This window comes from Zingiber officinale, chromosome 10A, assembly GCF_018446385.1.
Source record: "Zingiber officinale cultivar Zhangliang chromosome 10A, Zo_v1.1, whole genome shotgun sequence".
Classification (NCBI taxonomy): Eukaryota; Viridiplantae; Streptophyta; class Magnoliopsida; order Zingiberales; family Zingiberaceae; genus Zingiber; species Zingiber officinale.
The window spans coordinates 89379466-89401291 of record NC_056004.1 but is presented as its reverse complement, the minus strand read 5'-3'; the positions used below and the strand labels follow the sequence as shown (position 1 = coordinate 89401291).

At 34.0% G+C, this 21826-nt stretch overlaps 3 protein-coding genes across 12 annotated transcripts; all 3 read left to right on the top strand.

Annotated features, from left to right (window-relative positions):
* Nucleotides 1-222: 222 nt before the first annotated feature.
* LOC122027038 lies at nucleotides 223-2957 on the top strand. 10 transcript variants are annotated; one of them, XR_006124261.1, is made up of 5 exons: nucleotides 223-1041; nucleotides 1731-1830; nucleotides 1899-1966; nucleotides 2030-2137; nucleotides 2679-2957. XR_006124261.1 is itself a non-coding variant. In XM_042585838.1 (3 exons), exons 1-3 carry the CDS (start codon nucleotides 956-958, stop codon nucleotides 2779-2781), a joined length of 297 nt encoding a protein of 98 aa, XP_042441772.1. In that variant the 5' UTR covers nucleotides 223-955; the 3' UTR covers nucleotides 2782-2957. The 10 variants fall into 10 exon arrangements, 2 of the variants coding, with proteins under 2 accessions (XP_042441772.1, XP_042441771.1); XR_006124263.1 differs by having other exon boundaries at nucleotides 223-1318; nucleotides 1731-1789; XR_006124265.1 differs by lacking the exon at nucleotides 1899-1966 and having other exon boundaries at nucleotides 223-1016.
* A 4607-nt stretch (nucleotides 2958-7564) lies between these two features.
* On the top strand, nucleotides 7565-16263 carry LOC122027036 (phospholipase D delta-like). The gene is made up of 10 exons (XM_042585836.1): nucleotides 7565-8642; nucleotides 10003-10119; nucleotides 11190-11384; nucleotides 11808-12089; nucleotides 12174-12242; nucleotides 12445-12592; nucleotides 13406-13554; nucleotides 13777-13947; nucleotides 15265-15462; nucleotides 15722-16263. The coding sequence occupies exons 1-10, from the start codon at nucleotides 7689-7691 to the stop codon at nucleotides 16013-16015; spliced, it is 2577 nt and encodes an 858-aa protein (XP_042441770.1). The 5' UTR covers nucleotides 7565-7688; the 3' UTR covers nucleotides 16016-16263.
* A 611-nt stretch (nucleotides 16264-16874) lies between these two features.
* LOC122026236 (NADH dehydrogenase [ubiquinone] 1 beta subcomplex subunit 2-like) lies at nucleotides 16875-19574 on the top strand. The gene is made up of 4 exons (XM_042584894.1): nucleotides 16875-17114; nucleotides 19072-19117; nucleotides 19199-19249; nucleotides 19365-19574. Exons 1-3 carry the CDS (start codon nucleotides 17005-17007, stop codon nucleotides 19247-19249), a joined length of 207 nt encoding a protein of 68 aa, XP_042440828.1. The 5' UTR covers nucleotides 16875-17004; the 3' UTR covers nucleotides 19365-19574.
* Nucleotides 19575-21826: the final 2252 nt, after the last annotated feature.

Here is a 21826-nt window from a genome sequence, read left to right as displayed (position 1 = left end):
AGTGATTTTTACGGGTCAAAGACAACGCTTCGTAAAAAGCGTTGTCTATTAGATTGATTTTTAGTGTCTACAACAACGTTTTATAAAAAGTGTTGTCTATGTTTAAAATCTCATCTAAATCTTGATTAATACAAACCGTTGGATCTAAATCTTGATTAATACAAACCGTTGGATCTAGGTAAGGAGTAGAAAACCCGAACCCTTCTCCCAACTTCTATCTTCCGATCATTTTTGATCCCGAACCCTTCTCCCAACTCCTCATCTCATGCGGCTTCTCCATCCAACTCCTCTCCGGCCTCCAGATCCGGGGCGTCAACAAGGCTGTGTACTCCTTGAGAAATTGATCGTCAGGGTTTCCGCGGAAGCAATTTGGAGTCAACTAGCGTGAAATACGATTTTTTTTTCTCATACCCGCACGAAGCCACTGCCTTGGGTGATCTCGGCAGCGGCCAGGGAGTTAGGTTTGGCAGCTCGAGGAGGGAGGGTAGAGACGGGAGAGGTGGCGGCGAGCGGGCGGCGGAGGATGGTCGGTGAGCTCGGGAGGGACGTGCAGTGGCTCAGGGAGGGAAGGTGGTGGGATTGAGAAGCAAGGCGAGCCTCGGGGTGGCACAGGCGAGCTTCAGAGGGCAGTGTGCAGCAGAGGCCTTTTTCCTCCTTCCATTCTTTCCCTATTTTCATCCGAATACACAACTTTCTCCCTCTTTTTTCCTCTCCCTCCCTCTCCCTTCCCTCCTTTCTCTCCTCCCCTCATTTCTCTTCTTCCCCTTCTCTTCCTTTCTCCCTGAATGCACACTGTGTAAGCAACACTAAGTTCATCGCGGTCTTGATATTTTGTTTGTTAAAATTAGAAAATTGAATAGACAAATTATCTCTCCGTTTTCAGCCTTTACAATTGTTTCTTTGATGAATCAATATAATTTGGCTTACTTCTTTTTCCATCTTCTATATACTGAAAATGGAAAAGGATTCAAGTTTCTCACGAGGAAGTGAAATGTCTCTACTGGAGCAATTTGAAGGTATATTGGAAGGAGATAAACTCATGTGAGCCTGCTAAGTTCCATTTTCCTTTATGAAAATATATGCATTTTGTAGTTTCCTTTTTGTTTTTCCCATACCAAATTATGTTCCCAATTATATCATGATTCATGAAGATTCTTCACACGGGCACATATTAAAGTTCTCTAACTGATGGAGGAGGTAGTTTGATTACATTAGAGCCAATAAGGGCTTCCTAAGACGAGAGAAAAATTCTGGAATAGCTCTCTGAATGTTTTACAGATCCAATTCTACAAGATATGCTTCATTGCCCACTGATTTAGTAAGTTGTTTAAGATACAGCAGCACCCATAGCCATATGAAAGATTTAAAAAAAAGGCTACTAGAATGAGTAATTCTTTTATTGAAACTAGGTTATGCAGGAGCAACTTTACCATGATAGAAAAGCTCACCTCAGCATCACCATTGAAATATTTGCTTTTCTTTGATCTTGCAACCATCTTTTCATTTCTTTAAATATTTTTTCTTTTAATTTTAAAACAGTATTTTTGTAAGAAAGGCTCATGGGATATTGGTTTGTGTATCATATAATGACTATTCAAGCTCTTTGGTTTCTCATATGCTTCTTAATTTGTGTCATTTAAAGCAATAATAAATAATTATTCTTCTATTCATTTAAGTTATGATCTGACTTTTTAAATGATCTCGCTTTTTGGATTTTCTGTTTATTGCAGTGATGAAATAGGTTTCTTGGGCCCATCTCAGTTTGCTTCACTAGATCAGGATTTAAGTGGTTCTTCTCTTGACCAGTGCACTCCTATTCAGTTGGCTGATGTTAGTCTAGAGACTAATATAGTAGATTTGAATACAGTTCAATATGACAAAATTTTTTTCTGGAACAGAAATAATAAATTGGCAATCTCCACTGATGTGCTATCTCATTTGTACATTGCTGCTCGCATGCATATATGTACGCATCTAGAAGATATAAACCATCTATCAACTTAACACTGAACAAAGGTGCCTTTTGCAGTGCATCTTCTCAGGAAAACTCTGATCACCTTCTTGAAGATGAAATTCTAAAACACACGAAGGCCTTACTGGTTTTAAGCTGCAACTTCAGTAGTGCTTGGAATGACAGGTCAGTTCTAGTTTAAAGCTACCCTTTTGAATCAGGCTCTAACGATCACTATGTCTATAGCATTTTCTTCCATGAGTTTGGATTGATTTAAGTTTGAAAGCACTGAAATCACTCTTTTAATAAATTTTCATCAAATTTCTTGAATAACTGAATGCATTTTAGAATGGAGAAATACTGAGAGGTGCTTTATTTTTATTTTATCTTTTTAACAATCTACATGTTTATTTTAGTACTCTTTCTATGTACTTTACGTGTCTATTGTTTCCTAATGTTGCTTTGCATATTTTCTTCGATGGTTCTATGGGCATTTAGACTAACAGAAACATTAGGAAAAGCCATCAACAATCTTCATTTTAGCACTAACTGCACAAAATAGCTACAGAAAATCTTCATTAAGATATTGCGTGTGTTTGGTAGGTAGAAAGTCATGATGATTGTTTTGTTTTGTTTCATTAAGATATTGCTTGTGTTTGTTTCTTCATTAAGATATTTCAGTAATGCTCATGTATGGACTTGAAACATATTATTGCTACTTTTGTAGGTGGATACAGGACAGTCGAGATCAGTACACTAAGGAGCGTCTGGATTCAGTAATTGATCAGTACACTAAGCGTCTGGATTCAGTAACTACTGTACTATTTTGAGAAAACAGATTGTTGGCTACTTCAGTATTCAGTATTCAGTAAACTGATTGTTAGCTAAACAGATTGTAGCTGTTCAAAACAGATTTTTTGTGCTCTTTTGTTTTATATGTGAATATCACTATATACTTTGAAACAGAATTAGTGTTAATTTTGATATTTACTAGCTTCTTATGTAATTAATTACTAATATTACTTCAACGTCAGATTTCTATTATTTTGATGAGTTTGAAATCATTAACTGAGTTGATTATATGTAAAATTCTAATCTAGACATGGTAAAAGAAAAATAATAGTTTCGTAAATATAAAAATAATGATTTTTAAATAATTTTTTTTCTTTAAAACGACAACGCTTTTAAAGCGTTGCAAAAAGTGTTGTCTTTGTAAAAAAACAACAACGCTTTAAAAGCGTTGCAAAACGTTGCCTTTGCATAAAACGACAACGCTTTTAAAGCGTTGCAAAAGCGTTGTCTTTGGTACAAACGACAACGCTTTAAAAGCGTTGTCGTTGAGCAGACTTTTAACAACAGTGCCTTTAACAACGCTTTTTCAGGCACAAAGACAACGCTTTAAAAGCGTTGTCTATTAGCTTTTTTGTTGTAGTGTCGGGAAGTGTACAATCCACCCGTCGAGGCTCTATATAAGAAGGGAGATCGCCTTCCGCGGAGGTACGCAGAAAACGTCTCTTGAAGCCACTATTCATCACTTCCTTTCCTTGTTTGCCGGTGTGTGACTTGAGCATTGGAGGGTCGTCGCCGGGAACCCCCTCCTAACTTGGCACTAACGATTTATGGTTGCAAGATATAGGATCATCGATGAAGACGAAGAACCACCTGAACGTTAGTTCCCGATTGCCATCTTCTTGATTTGGGGACAGGATCAAGTATAGAATTTGAATATTGTTAAAATTGCGTATAAGATTTAGATAATACGAAACTTAAAGTATATGGTTGATACTATATTTTGAAAATAAGAATCATAATAGTGTGCTGACGTTTGAAATGCAGTATTATAAGGATATTATTCTTTGAAATATAGTAATCAATGGAAGGGATACAATAGGAAACACGGGTTGGACGCGACTTTTAAAATTTTACGACTTTTAAGTGCCGCCTTTTCATAAATTTTTTAAAATCAAAATAGTTTCTCAAAATATCCCTTGGCTCTCTATTATCCACCTTTCTTTATCCTCTATTTGATGGATAGCCACTCGAATGGACAGCAAAAACGACCATAAAAATATATGATCAAATGATTGCTCAACTATACAACTATAAAATTATGATTACATAATATAATTGAGCGGTCACTTACGACTAACTTAGCTACTTCACTACTTGGCCACATATTCACGGTCACCTTGGCCGTCTGCCTATTCGAGTGGGAGTCGGTGAAAAGAGTGGGCTAGGAGTATTTAAGAAAATTAATAGACTAATTTTAATGGTTTAAAAAAAATAAAGTAATTTATATTTTTAGTTTTTTATTGAACCTAGTAAATAAATTTTTAAAATATTTAAATCAAGTATCAAAATTATCAAATTAACTTTCCGTTTTACCCTTTTTCTCAAATCAATTCTTCTAGAAAAAGAATCAATCCATTAATTTTTTTCCAATTCAATTAATTTTTTGCTGTGTGTTTAAAATATCCATCAGTCTATTTCGATTGATTCGGCTGATGGAGGTAGAAAGTTCGAAATGATATGAATTAATTCATATGTATTCGTTTAATTCTTTTGATTGTAAAAATACTATTAAATATTAATTTGACCCAATATATTAAGAATTATTTTATTTTAAATACAAATTAATTTTTCAGATACATTCATATTTAAAAAATATTACTCTCAACATATTAGATTAAATTAATATATGAGAGAATGAATATAATATAAGAACTAGAAGAATTCATAGGATCTAGTTTTATTTTATTTCGAGTTCTCTATCTTCATTAATATATTTAAATTCATTCGACCATAATTTTTTTTTAAAAAATCATTGTTTTTAATATATTACATCAAATTGATGTTTAATAGTATTTTTACAATTAGGAGAACTAGACGAACACATTTGAATTTGTTTCATGTCATTTCGAGGTCTCTAAATTCATTAGCTAGTTTTGGCTAAAATCGGTTGATCAACCTATAGACCTCGAAATGCCATGAAACTAATTTTTATGTGTTTGTCTAACTTTCTTGACTGTAAAAAAAATATAAAATATCAATTTGACATAATATATTGAGAACATTAATTTTTTAAACATGAATATATCTGAAAAACTAATTAATATTAAAAAATCATTGCTCTTATTATATTTAGTTAAATTAAATTTTGATAATAATTTTATAATTAAGAGAACTAGATAAATATATATAAATTGATTTTATATCAAGTCTCTAGCTCCATCATCATATTTTAACTGAAATCGATTGATAAATTTTTTGAAAAAAAAAATAATTTGATTGAAAAAAATTAATTAATTAATTAATTTTTTTTTAGTCAAATTGATTCGGATAGGAAGGTAAAATAAAAAATATATATAATTTGATAATTTTGAAACTATAATATAAAATTTAGATATTTTAAAAACTTAACTAAATGCGCGGTATATATTTAGAAAATTTAGTGATAGATCAGTAAATTATCGTATTTATTTTATTTGTTATTCGGCAAATGCGCCGCTTGTTTTGCGAAAGCGCGTTCAGTAAATCGCTGTATTTATTTTATTTTTTATTCGGGAAATGCGCCGCTTGTTTTGCGAAAGCGCGGAGCGAGATCCACCGTCCGACGTGGTGCGGCCCCCCCGCATCAGATGCAGATCAAGTTGCCCAAAATGTTTGACGCGTGGGCCCACCTCCTGGCGTGCTCCGCATGAACTTCAATCGCCATCGCAGAGACATCACGTTACCTTTTAACCTTTATTGCCTAATTCGGTACCAACCGTGTGATTCGCTACCAACCAGGCCCCACACGGGTGCCCTAACAATCCTAACTGACGTACGTTTTGTGTGTGGATAAACGAGGGTAAGAAAAAGCACTACTGCTGTAGATGTGTCGGCTTGGTCGACGTGGCCAACTCCAGTTCGGATCCTCTTATTTTAATAATAACCCACATATCGGTGTTTCAATTGATACTTATCCTTTTAATTGGACCTCTTATTTTTTTATTATCATTAAAAAAAAATATAATTTGTTTTTTTAAGAAGAAAAACTTAATTGATGCCCTTTGAAAAATATTGAAACGTGCTTCAAAATATTATTGATTTAGCAAAATTCTCGTTTTTTTATATTTCTTTAATGTTTCAAATTTTATTATTTTTTAGAAAAAAATATCCATTATCCAAGGTAGAGAAAATTTTGAATTATTATTTTCAGCTAAAAAATAATCCTTTTAATACTTGGACCTAACTTTTGGATTATTAAAAATTTATATTTAATCATCGAGAACATAAAAATGAGATAATATTCCTATTTCATGAACTTCTAATATGAATTTAAAATAGAGCAAAACTCGAATCGGCTGCATCATTAATGTTTTCGTATGATAGATGTTCCATTTTTTATTAAAGTGAAATGAGCGCTCTATTTAAAATGACCTGTCTAAAATATATTTAGATTATTTGATCATTCGTTAAAAGCTAGCAACTAATTTTTATAATTGTAAAAGTTAGATATTTGTTAAATTGACACTCCATTTTCTATTAAAATCAAATGAAACCCCATTTAAAGTGACTTTTCCAAAGTACGTTTATATTATTTAATCAATCGGTAGAAGCTAACAACTATCTTTTATCATTGTAAAAGTTAACATATAACTTTTACTATATGTAGAAATTAGCAACTAAATTTTACAATACATTATCTGATTATTTAGCCGTGTAGAAGTTAACTACAATATATAAAAATTGGATGCTAACTTCTATACATTGTAAAAGCTAGTTGCTAGCTTACACAATAATGAGTTTATATCAATTTTACTTATTTGAGTGATAATTTAATTAAAATAATATTTCAATGAGTAGATTAAAAAATTATGATTCTATAATATTTATTACATTTCAAATGAACATTAATTATCTGAATATGATTAATCTGCAAAAGATAATATGTAGTTTTTACAACGTGCAGAAGTTATCATGTAGTTTCTAGAATGTGTAGAAGCTAGCAACAATAACTTTATATAATTTTAATTTTAGTTTTTTGAGTGATAATTTAATTAAAATAATAATGAAAATTTCATTACCCTCATTATATTTTAAATAAATATAATTTAATCATAATTGAATGTATAAATACTAACATGTAACTTCTACCACTATTTGCTACCTATTACTTTATATAACTTGTAGTATTTATCAATGATCTTCTATATGTTATAGAATACAGTCGTTAACTATTACATATTGTAAAAATTATATGCTAGCTTTTATAATTATGCTAAATTCAAGAGAATTTTTGAGATAAAATCATCATAGAGACGTTTATTTGATTTTTTTAAAAAAAGGAAAAAGAACACTAATTTGATATTTCGGTGCTATTTAATTTTTTACCCATTAAAATATCAAATACGTTTAGATAAAATTACTCGACGAAATAATTAAGAGTTTATACTAAAACTAGTTGAATGCTCAGTTCAGTATAGTTTGTGGATATTTTTAAAACTGAAAGTGTGATTTTCTATTTTTTGCACAGCGCAACTGGGAAGTTCCTCAGGTGTTAGTGGGCAATGGTGTAATTAAGACAAAGTAGGGGGGCAATTAAGAAGGCCGTGGAGCTTTATTTACCAACCAGCCAGAGGCCGGCGCTTGATCTTCGAAGGCTTCGCATTTCTTCGTTTCTACTTCGAGTAAAACAAAAAAACTGAAGTTCCGATCTCATCTTTGTTTCCGTCGCCGATCTCAGCCGAAAGGAATGGAGTGCGCCGTCGCCACCGCCGAGGAGGAAGTCCTCCTTCACGGCTACCTTCTCCTCACTATCATCGAGGCCCGCGGCCTCCCCAACATGGACTCTTTCTCCGAGAACCTGCGGCGCTGCTTCGCTCCTTGCCGCAACACCTTCCTCCCCAGGACTTCCGCGGCTCCCAATTCGGAGTCCGGCGCCGATTCCCTATCGCAGAAGCGCCACCACCACCACATGACCATCACCAGCGACCCCTACGTCACCGCCAGACTAGCCGGTGCCACCATCGCCCGAACCCGCGTCATATCCAACTCCGAAGACCCTGTTTGGAACGATCACTTTAAGATCCCAGTTGCCCACCGCGCTGCCGCCCTTGAGCTCCGCGTCAAGGACAACGACGTCTTCGGCGCGCAGCTCATCGGCACCGTCTCGTTCCCCGCTACAAGCATCGCCTCCGGAAAGAAGATCCAGGGTTGGTACCCTGTCGTTGGCTCCAACGGGAAGCCTCCAAAGCCTGAATCCTCCCTCCGTGTCTCCATCGAGTTCATCCCCGTCGAGGATACACCTGAGTACCAGCATGGCATTGCTGGGGATCCGAAGAGTCTGGGGGTGAGGGATGCCTACTTCCCGCTCCGTCCTGGGGGTTCTGTAACGCTCTACCAGGACGCCCATGTGAACGATGGCGAATTGCCAGAGGTCAGGCTTGAGAAAGGGGCAACGTTTAAGCACGAGAAGTGCTGGGAAGATATTTGTCAGGCAATTCTTGAGGCACATCATTTGATATATATTGTTGGCTGGTCCATATTCCACAAGGTGAAGCTGGTGAGGGAGCCGACGCGGCCTCTTCCACAGGGCCGTGACCTTACGTTAGGAGAGTTGCTTAAGTACAAGTCGCAGGAGGGGGTGAGAGTGTGCATGCTGGTCTGGGATGACAAGACATCCCATGACAAATTCTTTATCAAGACGGTAAAGACTCCTTCCACAATATTCTCTTTAGCTAAACATTCTTTGTCCAAGTTTAGCAATCCAAATTGCTATATGTATCTTAACATTCATTTAGTGGTTGGTTTTTCTTCTGTTAATTATGCATCCATCTTTTTCACTAATCCTATCTCTTTTCTCGACGTGGAAGATGAATGCTCTACTAAATTCTCTGTTCCAACTCAGGATATGAGCTTGAACATTACATCAATGCTATAGCATATTGAGGACTTAAGGTTGTTTATGACACGTTTAGCTTACTATTACCTTTATTGGAGCGGGGTTTGGAAATCATCCTTGTCAAGGCGTTCTTTGTGTGAATAAAATTTGACCAGTGGATACTATAGCAGCATGCTTTAAATATTCTAAGTGATTAAAGACCTTTTGTATACACAGCAGTTGTGCTAGTAGTTTGGTATTTTGTCATGCTGCTGTAGATGATAAAACATCAAGTGTTAGGCTATGAGCCAACCAACTTCAAAGAAGTAGATCATACTTTCAGGATGAAGTGCTTTCCAAAACACTATCTTAAGAATTGAAAACCATATGTTCATGATAGTGTTGGGCCCAAATGTAGTGGATGTCCGGAAGCTAGAGGGGGGATGAATAGCAATTCTTTTTGTGATTTATGATTAGAAACAAAACATGTGATTCATGATTAGAAACAAAACATATAGTAGAAAATAAACAAGGCAAGAAGAAAAACACTAAGGCGTCAATGTACAAGGTGCGGAACCCTCATTCCTATTCCATGGCCTATGTTCTTTTGGTGGATCACTCATAGAAGCCCTCTATATTTTCTTTTTCTGGAACTTCTTCCAAGTTGGAGAAACATCTTACAAGCTTCACAAGGAGATATAATTCAAGCTTAAAATGAGGGAGAGAAGTGTTACAATTGAGCTCAAAGAATTACAATAACATGGCAAACCCATTGTAATGTGTTCTTTATTTGTTATATATGCTTTTGGTTTTAGACATTTCCCTTGTTTTTTGGTTTGTTTTGTGATTATTTTGTGTTGAGTTATAGGGAATATGCCGAAATAAGGTTTGCACTTAATTCTATATTTACAGATATGTTTATTCATAGGCAATATGGAGCATATGCCTTTGTTCTTCTCCATGGAATATTTTTAACATGTTAGGTGTCTACTTTTCTATTTTATCTTTTTTATCTGCATGAAGTACCTTAACACATTGGTGTTTAATTCACTATTTATAGATACCTTTAAGAAATACACATCCCGAGATCAAGCTTCCTTTAGCAATTACTCAAGTTGCCCACTGTGATAGCATTGATTTATATTCATTTGAATGTATCTATATGCATTTGAATGTTTATTTGCAGGGAGGTGTAATGCAAACTCATGACGAAGAGACTCGGAAATTCTTCAAGCATTCCTCCATCATTTGTGTGCTATCACCTCGCTACGCCAGTAGTAAGCTTAGTATTTTCAAGCAGAAGGTTAGCCTGCAAGCATGATCTTTGTAATTTGTCATGTTTTTTTGCAACAGATATTACTTTGATTTGTGGCTTAAAACTGCAAGCAGTCGCACACATCCTTTGAAAATAACCTATTATGCGAATAATCATTCCACTCAGATAAACCAGGATTTCAATTTAGAAACTTTTTTGAGTCTTTGGTTGTACATGACGGAATGAAATATAATGTCTTTCTTATAGTTAAATTTGTATTTTCTCTTCGGTTAGCCTAATGTAAAGATGGTGGCACTTGTGAGCTCTTATTATTTAGTTTAAATTGATAATAGATAATATCTATTATCACCTGCTTGATTTGTTTGTAATTTATGAGTGAGAGCTGGTATCATTTCAATTGTCAAGGAATGCTTTGAGTTTGTAGTCACAATCTTGCTTGAATGCCTCTATTGAATTTTGAACCCTTTATTGTTTATAAGTTTCTTTTCTAGAGGGAACTCCCAGCTATTTAAGAAATAAGTGGAAAATGCTTAAGTTTCATTCCATAAATAGGATCCCATCATCCTGAAATTGTCATAATCTTGCATTAGGTTTAATTTTAAGAAACACAAGTAATAGGCCTTAGATCCAATTCAACCCATAGGAAAGTTTCATGGGTATATTGTGATCTTGTGTTTTTGGCTGTCTTTCTTTTATGAGGATGATATCTATACAAATACTAACCATTCTATTTCACTTTTTCCTTTATGTTTTTAATCTATTATCCCAAACTATGGCCAATATCCACTTGTGGTACTCCTGTCGGTCTGGAAATGTAATATCCATTCTGTTTCATGTTGAACTCTCCTTGCAATTAGTAGAGTGAACAGAAATTAACAAATTGGTAAATTCTCTGCAGTATTAAAAAAATGCAAATACAATAGCTGATTAATAAAAGAAGGCGAGGTGAAAAGAGAGAGAGTTGACAACCTGAGTTGACATTTGTAATCTACAAATATAAGAGTAACTGCATAACCAACTATTGTCTCTCCTTCAGTTATGTACTTATGTTGTATATCAGCTTGTATATTGCTTTTGTTGTTGTTGTTGTGGTGCAGGTTGTAGGGACACTATTTACTCATCATCAGAAATGTGTATTGGTCGATACACAGGCTTCTGGAAACAAGAGAAAGATAACTGCTTTTATTGGAGGTCTTGATCTTTGTGATGGCCGCTATGATACACCAGAGCATAGACTTTTCCGTGATCTTGACACAATCTTTTTGGATGATATCCATAACCCAACATTTACTGTGAGTTATATTTTCTTTTCTATTCTCAACTTTATTTTTGAGTAGCTGCTTTTTTGTCTGTGTTTCAGAAGTCGAATGGGTTATCAATTTTGTCATATCTAAATGTTTCATTAGATATCTATATGTTAACAGAAGCTAATCATTCCAAAATATGTTTGTATTAAACTAAGCTAATGTGATGTAATATTTATCTCTTAGACTTGCAATATAGTCCCTTTTATCCATTGAGCTCTAATATTGGCTTTGTTCAGTTTCATGTATGACTTTGTGGTTGAGTGTGATGTGTTTGAGGTTAACATTAAAATAATTACCATGCATAGAAATATATTGAGTAGACTCCATGTTATATGCCACGCATACCATTTATATCTGGTGTTGTACATGATTTATTGAATACATTTTTGTGTTTCTGACTTTGCTTAGGCTGGAACTAAAGGCCCACGACAACCATGGCATGATTTACATTGCAAGATTGAAGGTCCTGCTGCTTATGATATTCTAAAGAATTTTGAACAGCGCTGGAGAAGGGCAACTAAATGGAGAGAATTTAGTTGGCGCTTTAAAAAGGCATCCCGTTGGCATGACGATGCTCTAATAAAATTAGAACGAATTTCATGGATTCTTAGTCCTTCGCCTACAGTTCAAGAAGATGATCCAAGTTTATGGGTTTCAAAGGAACGAGATTCTGAACATTGGCATGTTCAGGTTATATATAAAATTAGCTTTTGAATATCTTCAAGGTTAGTTTCAAGAGCCAACCAAGTTTCCTGATTTTCTTTAATCTATCAGGTCTTTCGTTCTATAGACTCTGGCTCACTTAAAGGATTTCCTACAAATGTGGAAGAAGCTTCAAAGATGGTCAGTCCTTTTACTCCGCAGAAATACTGGCATTTCATTGTGGAATATGAAATAACCATAGGTTATATATAATATCGCCAGCAGCTTCCCTGTTGGACATAATCATTGAAGTATTTTGATTTTAGGAAAACATTTTGTTTATCGTTTTATTAACAAAAAGCTTATGTATTCCAGTACTTTACACCTGCAATTTCTCTGACAGAATCTTGTTTGCCACAAGAATTTGGTTATCGATAAGAGCATCCACACAGCATATGTGAATGCAATCAGATCTGCCAAACATTTCATATACATTGAGAATCAGTATTTCCTTGGCTCTTCATATGCTTGGTCATCTTACAAAAATTCAGGTTTGTTGAAATTCCTTGTCATTGCTGTGATTGTGTAACAAACGGTGTTGTTCAAATTCTGCAGTTCAGATTAATTATTTTAATTTGGATCCTTTGTGGAGAATCATGATCTGTATTAACCAAGAATTAGATAACTACACAGACAGTATATTGCTGACCTAATTTAGTTCTTCTGTCATGACTAACCCAAAGAGAGAATTAGCCCACACTAACTTGGTAAGCTTGAGTCATCTGACCAAAATGCAGTCCAATTGATTCATGTAGCATAGCCATATAGGCCAATTAACCAGCAAACTGGTCTTACCGACATTTTTTCATCCATATCAAGGCCCAAAGCAACCAACTCTTACTTCACAACTATTCCTGATCCATGTTGCATGGGCAAGATAGTGGCCTCATAATTCACAGATGAACATTTTTGTGTGATTACTTGCTAACACAGAATAAAACTATTTTTATACAAACTGTCTTCCCAAGCTGCCTGATTTATTAACTTGATAGGCTTAGAACTAGAAATCCAAATGCTTTTAGCTTAACCTATTGCTAAGCACCATCTGTAATTTTAGATGCTTTTAGTTTGATCTATTGTCAAGTTCCATCTGCAGTTTTAGATTCACCTATGTAGTGGTGTTTAAGGAGGATGCTTCTATTTGTTATCCATTGAAGAAAACCACTCAGTTTTTGACCTATTGACCATTAGCTTGTAAGCACCAATGATTCTCAAACTTGCGAGCAACATGGTTTAACGTTGAATTTCATTTTACAGTATTATGCTTTGTGTTATTTAGCTAAAAGATTCTTTGCTACCAACAGGTGCTGATAATCTGATACCCATGGAGTTGGCACTAAAAATTGCCAGCAAAATTAGAGCGAATGAACGATTTGCAATTTATGTGGTTATACCTATGTGGCCCGAAGGAGACCCAACTAGTAATGCTGTGCAAGAAATTCTTTTTTGGCAGGTATACTTCACTTTAAATGGTACTATCTGAATGCTTCTCTCTTAGGAAATATAACTATCAAATTTTCTGTTACTATATTTGCATCATGCACCGAAATAAGACAGGAAGTTTTTTTTTAAAGAGAAAATATGCAAATGTCATGGAACTTTTGAGAACTACAGGGATGCAGATGATCTTTTCTATTAGTAAATAAACCTTTAAATCTTTCTGACGTTCTTGCAGGGCCAAACAATACAAATGATGTATGAGATTGTGGGAAAGGAGCTTAAACACATGAACCTTGAAAATGCCCATCCTCAAGATTATCTTAATTTTTATTGTCTTGGGAACCGGGAAGAAGTGCCCAAGGATAACTTGGAAGAAGATGATTCCTCTCTACAGAAAAACCCAGCAGTATATCTTCAACATTGATTTTTTTAAAGGATTTTACTTTTCATGAGCCTGTTCAGTTCTTAAGGAAATTAACTATTTACTTATATGATGGATCTGCTTTAATGTGGCACAACTGCATGGTTGTGCATAGTTGAGATGGCATAGGCTACCCATGCCATCAATTGTCGGTCATGCGTGCCTGATGACTTGAAGGCGTAACTAAGCAAATTGTAGAATACACCGGAACTCTTGGTATATGTTGGTCAAGTACTCTGAATTATCCTTAAAAGTGTTTCTTCTTGTTCTAATCATGAACAGGTTGAGTATATGAATCATATCATTAAATTACAGAAAATAGAAATTAAGAGAAGAATAAAAGTTGAAACAACAATTTGAAAATGGATTTGGTTTATTCCCTGAAAACCAATTATAGATGTTGTTTATTTGCTGAAAAAAATTATGGAAATTCATAGAAAATAAAATAAGGATTTGTAGATGATTTTCATCAACTTAGAAAATTTTATGCTAATCTCTAGACAGATGCTATGGATATTTCTTTTATAAAATAATTTCTAGTTTTTGTATTTGTCTGGTAAAAAAATATGTATGATAATCAGATTCTAGTTTTAGTGTTTTGGGACCATAACAAACTGATATTTCTATTCATCTGTATTTACATTAAGGGTGAATTTTAAGCCTTTATCTTTCGCAATGCATGTACTTTATAGTTCTAATCAAAATAAACTCTGTTGGCCTAGTTTATTTGTATAAAATATTGTACTAATTGATGATAATGTAAATGGAATAAACTTAAACTTATAGTTGATGACCTAAATGAACTGAGTTGTTATAGTAGGGATATTCACTTGCAATTTTTAGCAACATAATTGTTAACATATTCTTATCAAGTTATCGTATTAACTTTTCATATTAAATTGACATCTGCTTTACATTAGCTGTTTGAGAAAAAAAAGAATCACAGTTCAGTCTTTCATGGGGGATGCACATATGGATTCAAATTTTCTACATCTATCATCTTGATCTAATATTTTCACCTTGAAAACACTAATATGTTTATATATGCCGAGTGTACTTTCTCGTCACAAAAGTTTGCAATTAGTATTGTGATTTAGCATAACGGGAGGCGGACCTAATTACCTTGATTAATTTGCATTATATCGTAAAGGATCTCACAGTGATATGGGTTTAAAATGTAGGATTGATCATTTAGACTTTCATGTATAGTTATCCTTGTAGGGAATAAACAGGTTTTCTATTGCCAGTATTATACAATGTTTCTCATTGAGCATGTGAACAATTTCATTTTGCTACTCTCAGAAACCGTCACAAAAGTCTCGCCGTTTCATGATTTATGTTCATGCAAAAGGGATGATTGTAGATGATGAGTATGTCATAGTTGGTTCAGCTAACATTAACCAAAGATCCTTGGCTGGTTCGAGAGATACTGAGATAGCCATGGGAGCTTATCAGCCTCATCAGACATGGGCAAAGAAAAAATCACATCCTCACGGCCAGGTTGGTACAATTCATCATCATATACAATTAAAATCTATGCACTATATAGCAGTGAAAGAATCTTACGCGGTTATAATTTAGTGAATTGGTGGGTAACTTTCCAAAGATACATGCTAAGTTTCTTGTGTGAAGGAGTCAATGCGGACTCGACAACAGCAAACACAAAATCATGATTTTCTTACTCTTTCAAGATAATATGGTTCTTATGTTTTCTGAAAAGCAAATTCCATAAAAATGATTCCATTTTGAATTGCTTCAGGTATATGGATATAGGATGTCATTGTGGTCGGAGCATCTAGGCATGATTGATGATCGCTTCAAGGAACCTGATAGCCTCGAGTGCGTAAAATTCGTGAACAAGATAGCATCTGAAAATTGGTCCAGATATACAGCAGAAGAAATAACCCCACTGACAGGTCACCTACTAAAATACCCTATCAAAGTGGACCTTGACGGTAAGGTTGGCTCCCTGCCGGAACATGAGTGTTTCCCTGATGTCGGTGGCAAGATCTTAGGAGTGCAGACTCCACTTCCAGATACCTTGACAATGTAATTTGAATCTGTGTCTGCTACTGTTGTTCTGTATTCAACTTCATTGTGTTTCTTCTTTTACAATTGTATAATTTAAAATGTAGCTTCTGTATGTATGCGTTTGCTCCAACTTTTTTTTCCCTACTTTGTAGCTCATCATTTTGGCTTGAGCTAGTAATTTGACAAGGTCTTGGCGGTCTTAGATGGCATGTAATCTTAGGTGGCAGTGTTTTAAAATTGGATATTGGATATGAAGTTGTTTCTGGTGCATCTATGAGTGCTAAAAATATTATCTCAATTTTTGTGTAAAATAGTTTAAAGATCTTTTAAATTTAAATGAATTCATATTAGGGATGAGTAAAATCTAGTTTAACATGGTAAGGTTCGATTTCTTGAGGCATTTGTCTTCGAGGGATGAAGATCTAGGTATAGCTCTTGGGTGCTTTGACCCTGGCGCTTATTTTGATTTATTCAGTTGGATTACAATTTTAAAATTTCAAATTTGATTAAATTAATATGAAACTTGATTTATTGACCGATAATAGTATGTTTAACAGTTCGATTGATATTATAAAAATTCAATTAATTTGGTAGTTGATTGAATTATTTAATTTTATATTGATTTAGTTCTTTGGATTTTAATGACAAAACTTGGTCAGTACGATTTGTGAAAAAAAATGAGTAATTCGATTTCGATTTTTTCACCCTTAAATTTCATCGGAGCTTTATATTTACATGAAAGTATTTTATAAATATCATTAGATTTTGTAATTATTTACTTACATATATCGGGCCCAATTAGGCCCAACACCTGCCTAGTTTCCCTTATCAGTTCCGGATCCTACACGGATGCAAACCCGAACTGGATCCGCTAGGTGATTCTACCCCTAATTACTGGGGTTAAACAAAACAACCGCATCATCCCCAGCCAAGTTTCCAGTGTTCGTTCGCTTCGTCACGATCGCAGGCATCGCAGCGGATCGGCAGATCGGTCTCATCGGCGGGGAGGAGATGGGCGGCGAAGGAGGGCACGAAGGGAGCACCACGTACAGGGGATTCACCATCCACCACCCCAAGCGGTGGCACGTCGTCACCGGCAAGAGTCTCTGCGCCATCATGTGGTACCTACCCCACTTTCCCTTCTCCCCAAACCCTACTCTCTCTCTCTCTCTCTCCCCACTTTGCTATGATTTTTAGAAGGTGAGCATAGTTGAGCATCCTTTGTTCTTATTCGAGATCCCTTCGGCCTTATTTTCTTTTTGCATGAAGGAATCACGATCATGGAGCACTGCTAATGATCATCCAGATTGAAAGAGATACGAATTCTAGAATATCAACTTTGGATCGATGTCTAATCACTCCACTGCATAAATTATAAGGATAGATCGTCAGTATTACTTTTTACCCCTTTACATTATGGAATTTGATCTTTAAAGATGTTCTAATTGTTATAAAAAAAATGGGATTCTTATTAGGTTGGGGTGAGTTTCAAATTTCAGTGAATTGAGCAAAATTCGAACTAGCCTTTTTTAGTTTAAGATAATATAGTTGTATTTTTCAAGTTCAAAAATGAGATAAGAATGCCAATATGAGATGTGGAGCTATGAATTAATCAAACTGTGAGGTTACTAGAAAATTAAAATATATTTGCATACAAACATATTAGTACTATGTCGGAGCAATCAGTTGTAGCTTCACTATATGATAAGATGAGGAAAAATATGTCATGATTTTCAAGAAAATCAATAGATCTTACAGTTAGAATAGTTGAATCAATTAGAACATTGTAGATACAAAGGATAGATGGGGGACAAGAAACTATTTAAGAGAATTGAGTATTACTCATAGATAGCTTTCCACTTAGTTTAATGGAGAGAGAAGATCCCGTTAGTAAATCTCAAACATAACTTGATGACAACTGCTCAAGAGCAGTTAATTGAGCTTAGATAATTGAAAAAAATAAGGAAAAAAAAAATCAAAGATGATATATTAATGAATAAACTTTATTATTTGGTATGTTCAATGAATTAGACTTGAGGGTTCAAGGAATAGAGGAACATAAAGAAAATTCCTACTAACAAATTTTAAAAATGGCTTGAAATATATTTGCCTAAAGATTAAAGAACATTGATAATTCTTCAAAACAGGGAACTCAACCTGACTTGGCATGGGGAAAATATCTGAAACTTGTCTGAACATGACTATTAACTGTTTGGTCTTGCCCTGAATAGCTTTTCTAACCTAGTTGTGATCTATTTTACATATCTAGTTTTAAAATTATGATCTACCTCTTAGTTCAAACTATCATGCCAACTTCATGCTGAATAGGTACTAGGCCTTACTTAGACACAGGAAGTTGTATAATTATTATGTTTTCTTGTTGATCTTGGATGAAGGCTGCAATATCAGCGAACCACTTAATGATTTCTTCCTTAGATCCAACAATCTGTTGGAGCTAGTGTGGCAGGACTGCTAATAGAAACCCTTTGAATTGTAGATTGACTCATTTCTATATTATGATTGATGGAATAAAACATTTTACACCCAGTTAAGAATAGTCTCACACTTTGACATCCAATGACTTCTCGGAACTCTGTTTTGTCCTCCTATTTTTCAAGTTTGTAATGGATAAAGTACTTTCTCATATGCTAGTGAGTTCCTCCACTACAATATCTCCAAGAAATGTTCTATTTAGAAATCAGATGAAGAAGTGCATATGCGGATATCTAGAGTTTTATGAATATCAGTGGAGAGATACGTACAATATCTCCAAGAAATGTTCTATTTAGAAATCAGATGAAGAAGTGCATATGCAAATATGTAGAGTTTTATGAATATCAATGGAGAGATACGTAGAAAGTTCCAACAGCTGAATTCAGGTTCTCGATTCGATGTAATTTTTTATGTGTTATAATTATAGTAGAACTGCATGTTATTTGACAATTGCCAACTTGTAAAGGAGTGCACAATACAGGAAGTGCATAGATTAACCATTTATGCTATTGAGTTGAATGGAGCTTGGTAGAATATTTCAACGTATCAACATGCATAACCCTATTTGAATATTACTTTTTGCAGGTTTTGGGTACTTTACAGGGCTAAGCAAGACGGTCCAGTAGTCTTGGTAAGTCATTGTTTCAAAATACCACCATTTACACTACTGACCTTTGTCTAATTTTGCAAGTTCTTGATATCATCTTGGTAGGGTTGGCGTCATCCTTGGGAAGGACATGGTGGTCATACTCATGAGCATTAGGTATCATTACAGTTCGATTTATTCATTAAAATCAGTTTGTTAACTTCAACCTTTTCATTTCTTCGACAATATGATGTTTTTTTTTATAAATATCCATGAATATGCGATTATGCAGGAATCTCATTAATATTTCCATTGAAGTACTATGCGACTCAGGCTGAATAAAGTTGGTTTGAGACACTGGAGCATCGTGTAAGATGTTTATCTTCCTTTTTTCCTGAACTAAACCAATGAATTGTAGAATTGTTTACCAAAGTGGCTATTCTGCATTCCATATTCTGCTGTTTGCCAATATGCTAATGTGGAACAATGATGTGTTCTTTTCCATGGCTATCTTCAACTGTACACCATGAAGAATTTGAGCTCATTATTCTTCGATTCCACATTAGGATCAAGTTGTTGATGCCAAATACACTGAGTAAGTGTCCTATCATGCTGCCCGCTCGATGTTCTTAACATCCACCCAACCATGTTAATTGTCTAACCAGAAAGTAGATGCCCATCAGTATGGTTGAAATAGTAAAAGCACTTTGCTTCTCATTATAAGTTCTTTTTAACGGTAGGGCAGTATATGATATGGCACAAGTAGGTTATTTTCAGTATGAAATCAACATCTACTATGTAGCATTTTTCTATAAGCATAAAGATTCATAAACAATGGTTAAATATTACAAGGTGCATTATAGAATTTGTTCACCTAAAGCACATTGCATTACACCTAGGGAATTTAAAAAATTTATAGCTCTGGATCCTCGGTCACTTTTTTTTTTTCCTAAATCCAAGAAGTTCCTTATTTGATAAGTTACAAAGTAACAAATACAATCCTGCATTCATTAAATTAATTGAAGTTACATGAGTTAATGGTTCACTTCTGTAAGAGTACCATGTGCTTCAATTACTAGTGTCAATTTCTAAACATTCTGTTCAACCGGCTGTTTTATAAATTCATGAAAATGAAGAATAATTGTAGTTGATCACAGAGTTGTCGAAAGTGCTCGCTTCGCTTAAGCATGAGACAAAGTGAGGCGTAAGCTTCACGCTTATGAGAACTCGGAAGCATAAGAGGTCTAGGAAGTGTTCGCTTTGCGCAAAAGCGAATACTTTACTTTTGCACGAAGCACAGAACTTTCCTATTTTGTTTGGTTTTTTTGTTTATATTTTGTTTTTTTTATAAGCTTAAAGCTCTAAACCTCTTTAAATTTTTGCCTACTTCAAACCACTGTCTCTTCGTTTGCCTCTCGTCGTTGCTGATCGTACTTCTTCGATCGCCTCTTCAAGGTAAGTGTTTGTTCTCTGTTAATTTTTATTTATCAGAATTTTTCCAACATCTCCGACATCCTGCGAGTAGCCTACAACGCTTCCGGTGACTCCGGATGTGTTGCGTCATTGCAAGACGATTTCAACGCTGTTAGACGTGTCACAGGATGCCTCCAGCGCCGCCGGAAGCATCCCATGACACCTCTGATGTCGTTGAGGCATCGCGATCGAGATCGCGAGCACTGTGTAGGTATTTTGTTTTTTTAGGATTTAATGAAATCAAATAACTCTAATTTAAATTGGGTATTTTGAATATGTTTTATAAAGCATAATTAAATTATCATGATAAAATATATAAAAATATATTTAAAATAAATTTTTTTAATAAATTTTATTAATTAATATAAATCAGATTTAAAATTTATAAAAATTATATTTTAAACATAAAAAATATGATAAATTTTATTAATTCATATAAATTAAATTTAAATATATAAAAAAATATATTTAAAATTTTAAAAAATATTTTTTTATTAATTCCAATAAATCAGTGAATCAGATTTAAACTTTAAATACATAAAAAATCTATTTAAAATAAAAAATCTGATAACTTTTATTAATTAGATTTAAATATATAAAAATATATTTAAAATTTAATAAATTTTATTAATTCATATAAATTAGTAAATCAAATTTAAATATATAAAAAATATATTTAAAATAAACAATTCTAATAAGTTTTATTAATTCATATAAATTAGTAAATGAGATTTGAATATTTAAAAAAATATTTAAAATAAATAATTCTAACAGATTTAATTAATTTATATAAAATAGATTTATATTCTATAATTTTTTCCCTTATTTTATATTTTTTTATTGATTGATTGATTATTATTGATTTCATTGGTCTTGGTTCTTTACTAGATCAAATATAATAATTCAATCAACTCGAAAAGATATTGTTTAGAATTATGCAACATCTTCGAATCTTAAAAATTTAAATATTGTCAGCTGTATTTTTTATGGTAAAATAACAAATGACAGAATTTATCGACGCGAGTTACATTGAGTTAGAGGCAATGGAAATATGAAAGCTTGTCTGAAATATCTTGAGCATATTAAATAAAAAATTAGAGAGTTCATGTAAAAAAAAAAAAGAGTAATTTGAAGGATCAAATGGATGAAATTGCTCAATCTACTGATATTGATGATTTGGAAGATTTGGAAAGTGAAAGGGAAACGACAAATATCCGATCCAAACATCTATCCTACGGTCCAAGTTAAAAAGTGTAAACAAACTGGACCTATTAATTTTTA

What these genes read in the sequence shown, in the direction of transcription:
- LOC122027038 (XM_042585837.1), top strand. Translation starts at nt 956, where the DNA reads ATGGAAAAGGATTCAAGTTTCTCACGAGGAAGTGAAATGTCTCTACTG. An exon ending in TTGGAAGGAGATAAACTCAT is followed by an intron (nt 1,042 to 1,730) that starts GTGAGCCTGCTA and finishes TGTTTATTGCAG; the next exon opens with TGATGAAATAGGTTTCTTGG.
- LOC122027036 (XM_042585836.1), top strand. Translation starts at nt 7,689, where the DNA reads ATGGAGTGCGCCGTCGCCACCGCCGAGGAGGAAGTCCTCCTTCACGGC. An exon ending in TCCATAACCCAACATTTACT is followed by an intron (nt 11,385 to 11,807) that starts GTGAGTTATATT and finishes GACTTTGCTTAG; the next exon opens with GCTGGAACTAAAGGCCCACG. An exon ending in AATCACATCCTCACGGCCAG is followed by an intron (nt 15,463 to 15,721) that starts GTTGGTACAATT and finishes GAATTGCTTCAG; the next exon opens with GTATATGGATATAGGATGTC.
- LOC122026236 (XM_042584894.1), top strand. Translation starts at nt 17,005, where the DNA reads ATGGGCGGCGAAGGAGGGCACGAAGGGAGCACCACGTACAGGGGATTC. An exon ending in AGTCTCTGCGCCATCATGTG is followed by an intron (nt 17,115 to 19,071) that starts GTACCTACCCCA and finishes TACTTTTTGCAG; the next exon opens with GTTTTGGGTACTTTACAGGG. An exon ending in AAGACGGTCCAGTAGTCTTG is followed by an intron (nt 19,118 to 19,198) that starts GTAAGTCATTGT and finishes TCATCTTGGTAG; the next exon opens with GGTTGGCGTCATCCTTGGGA.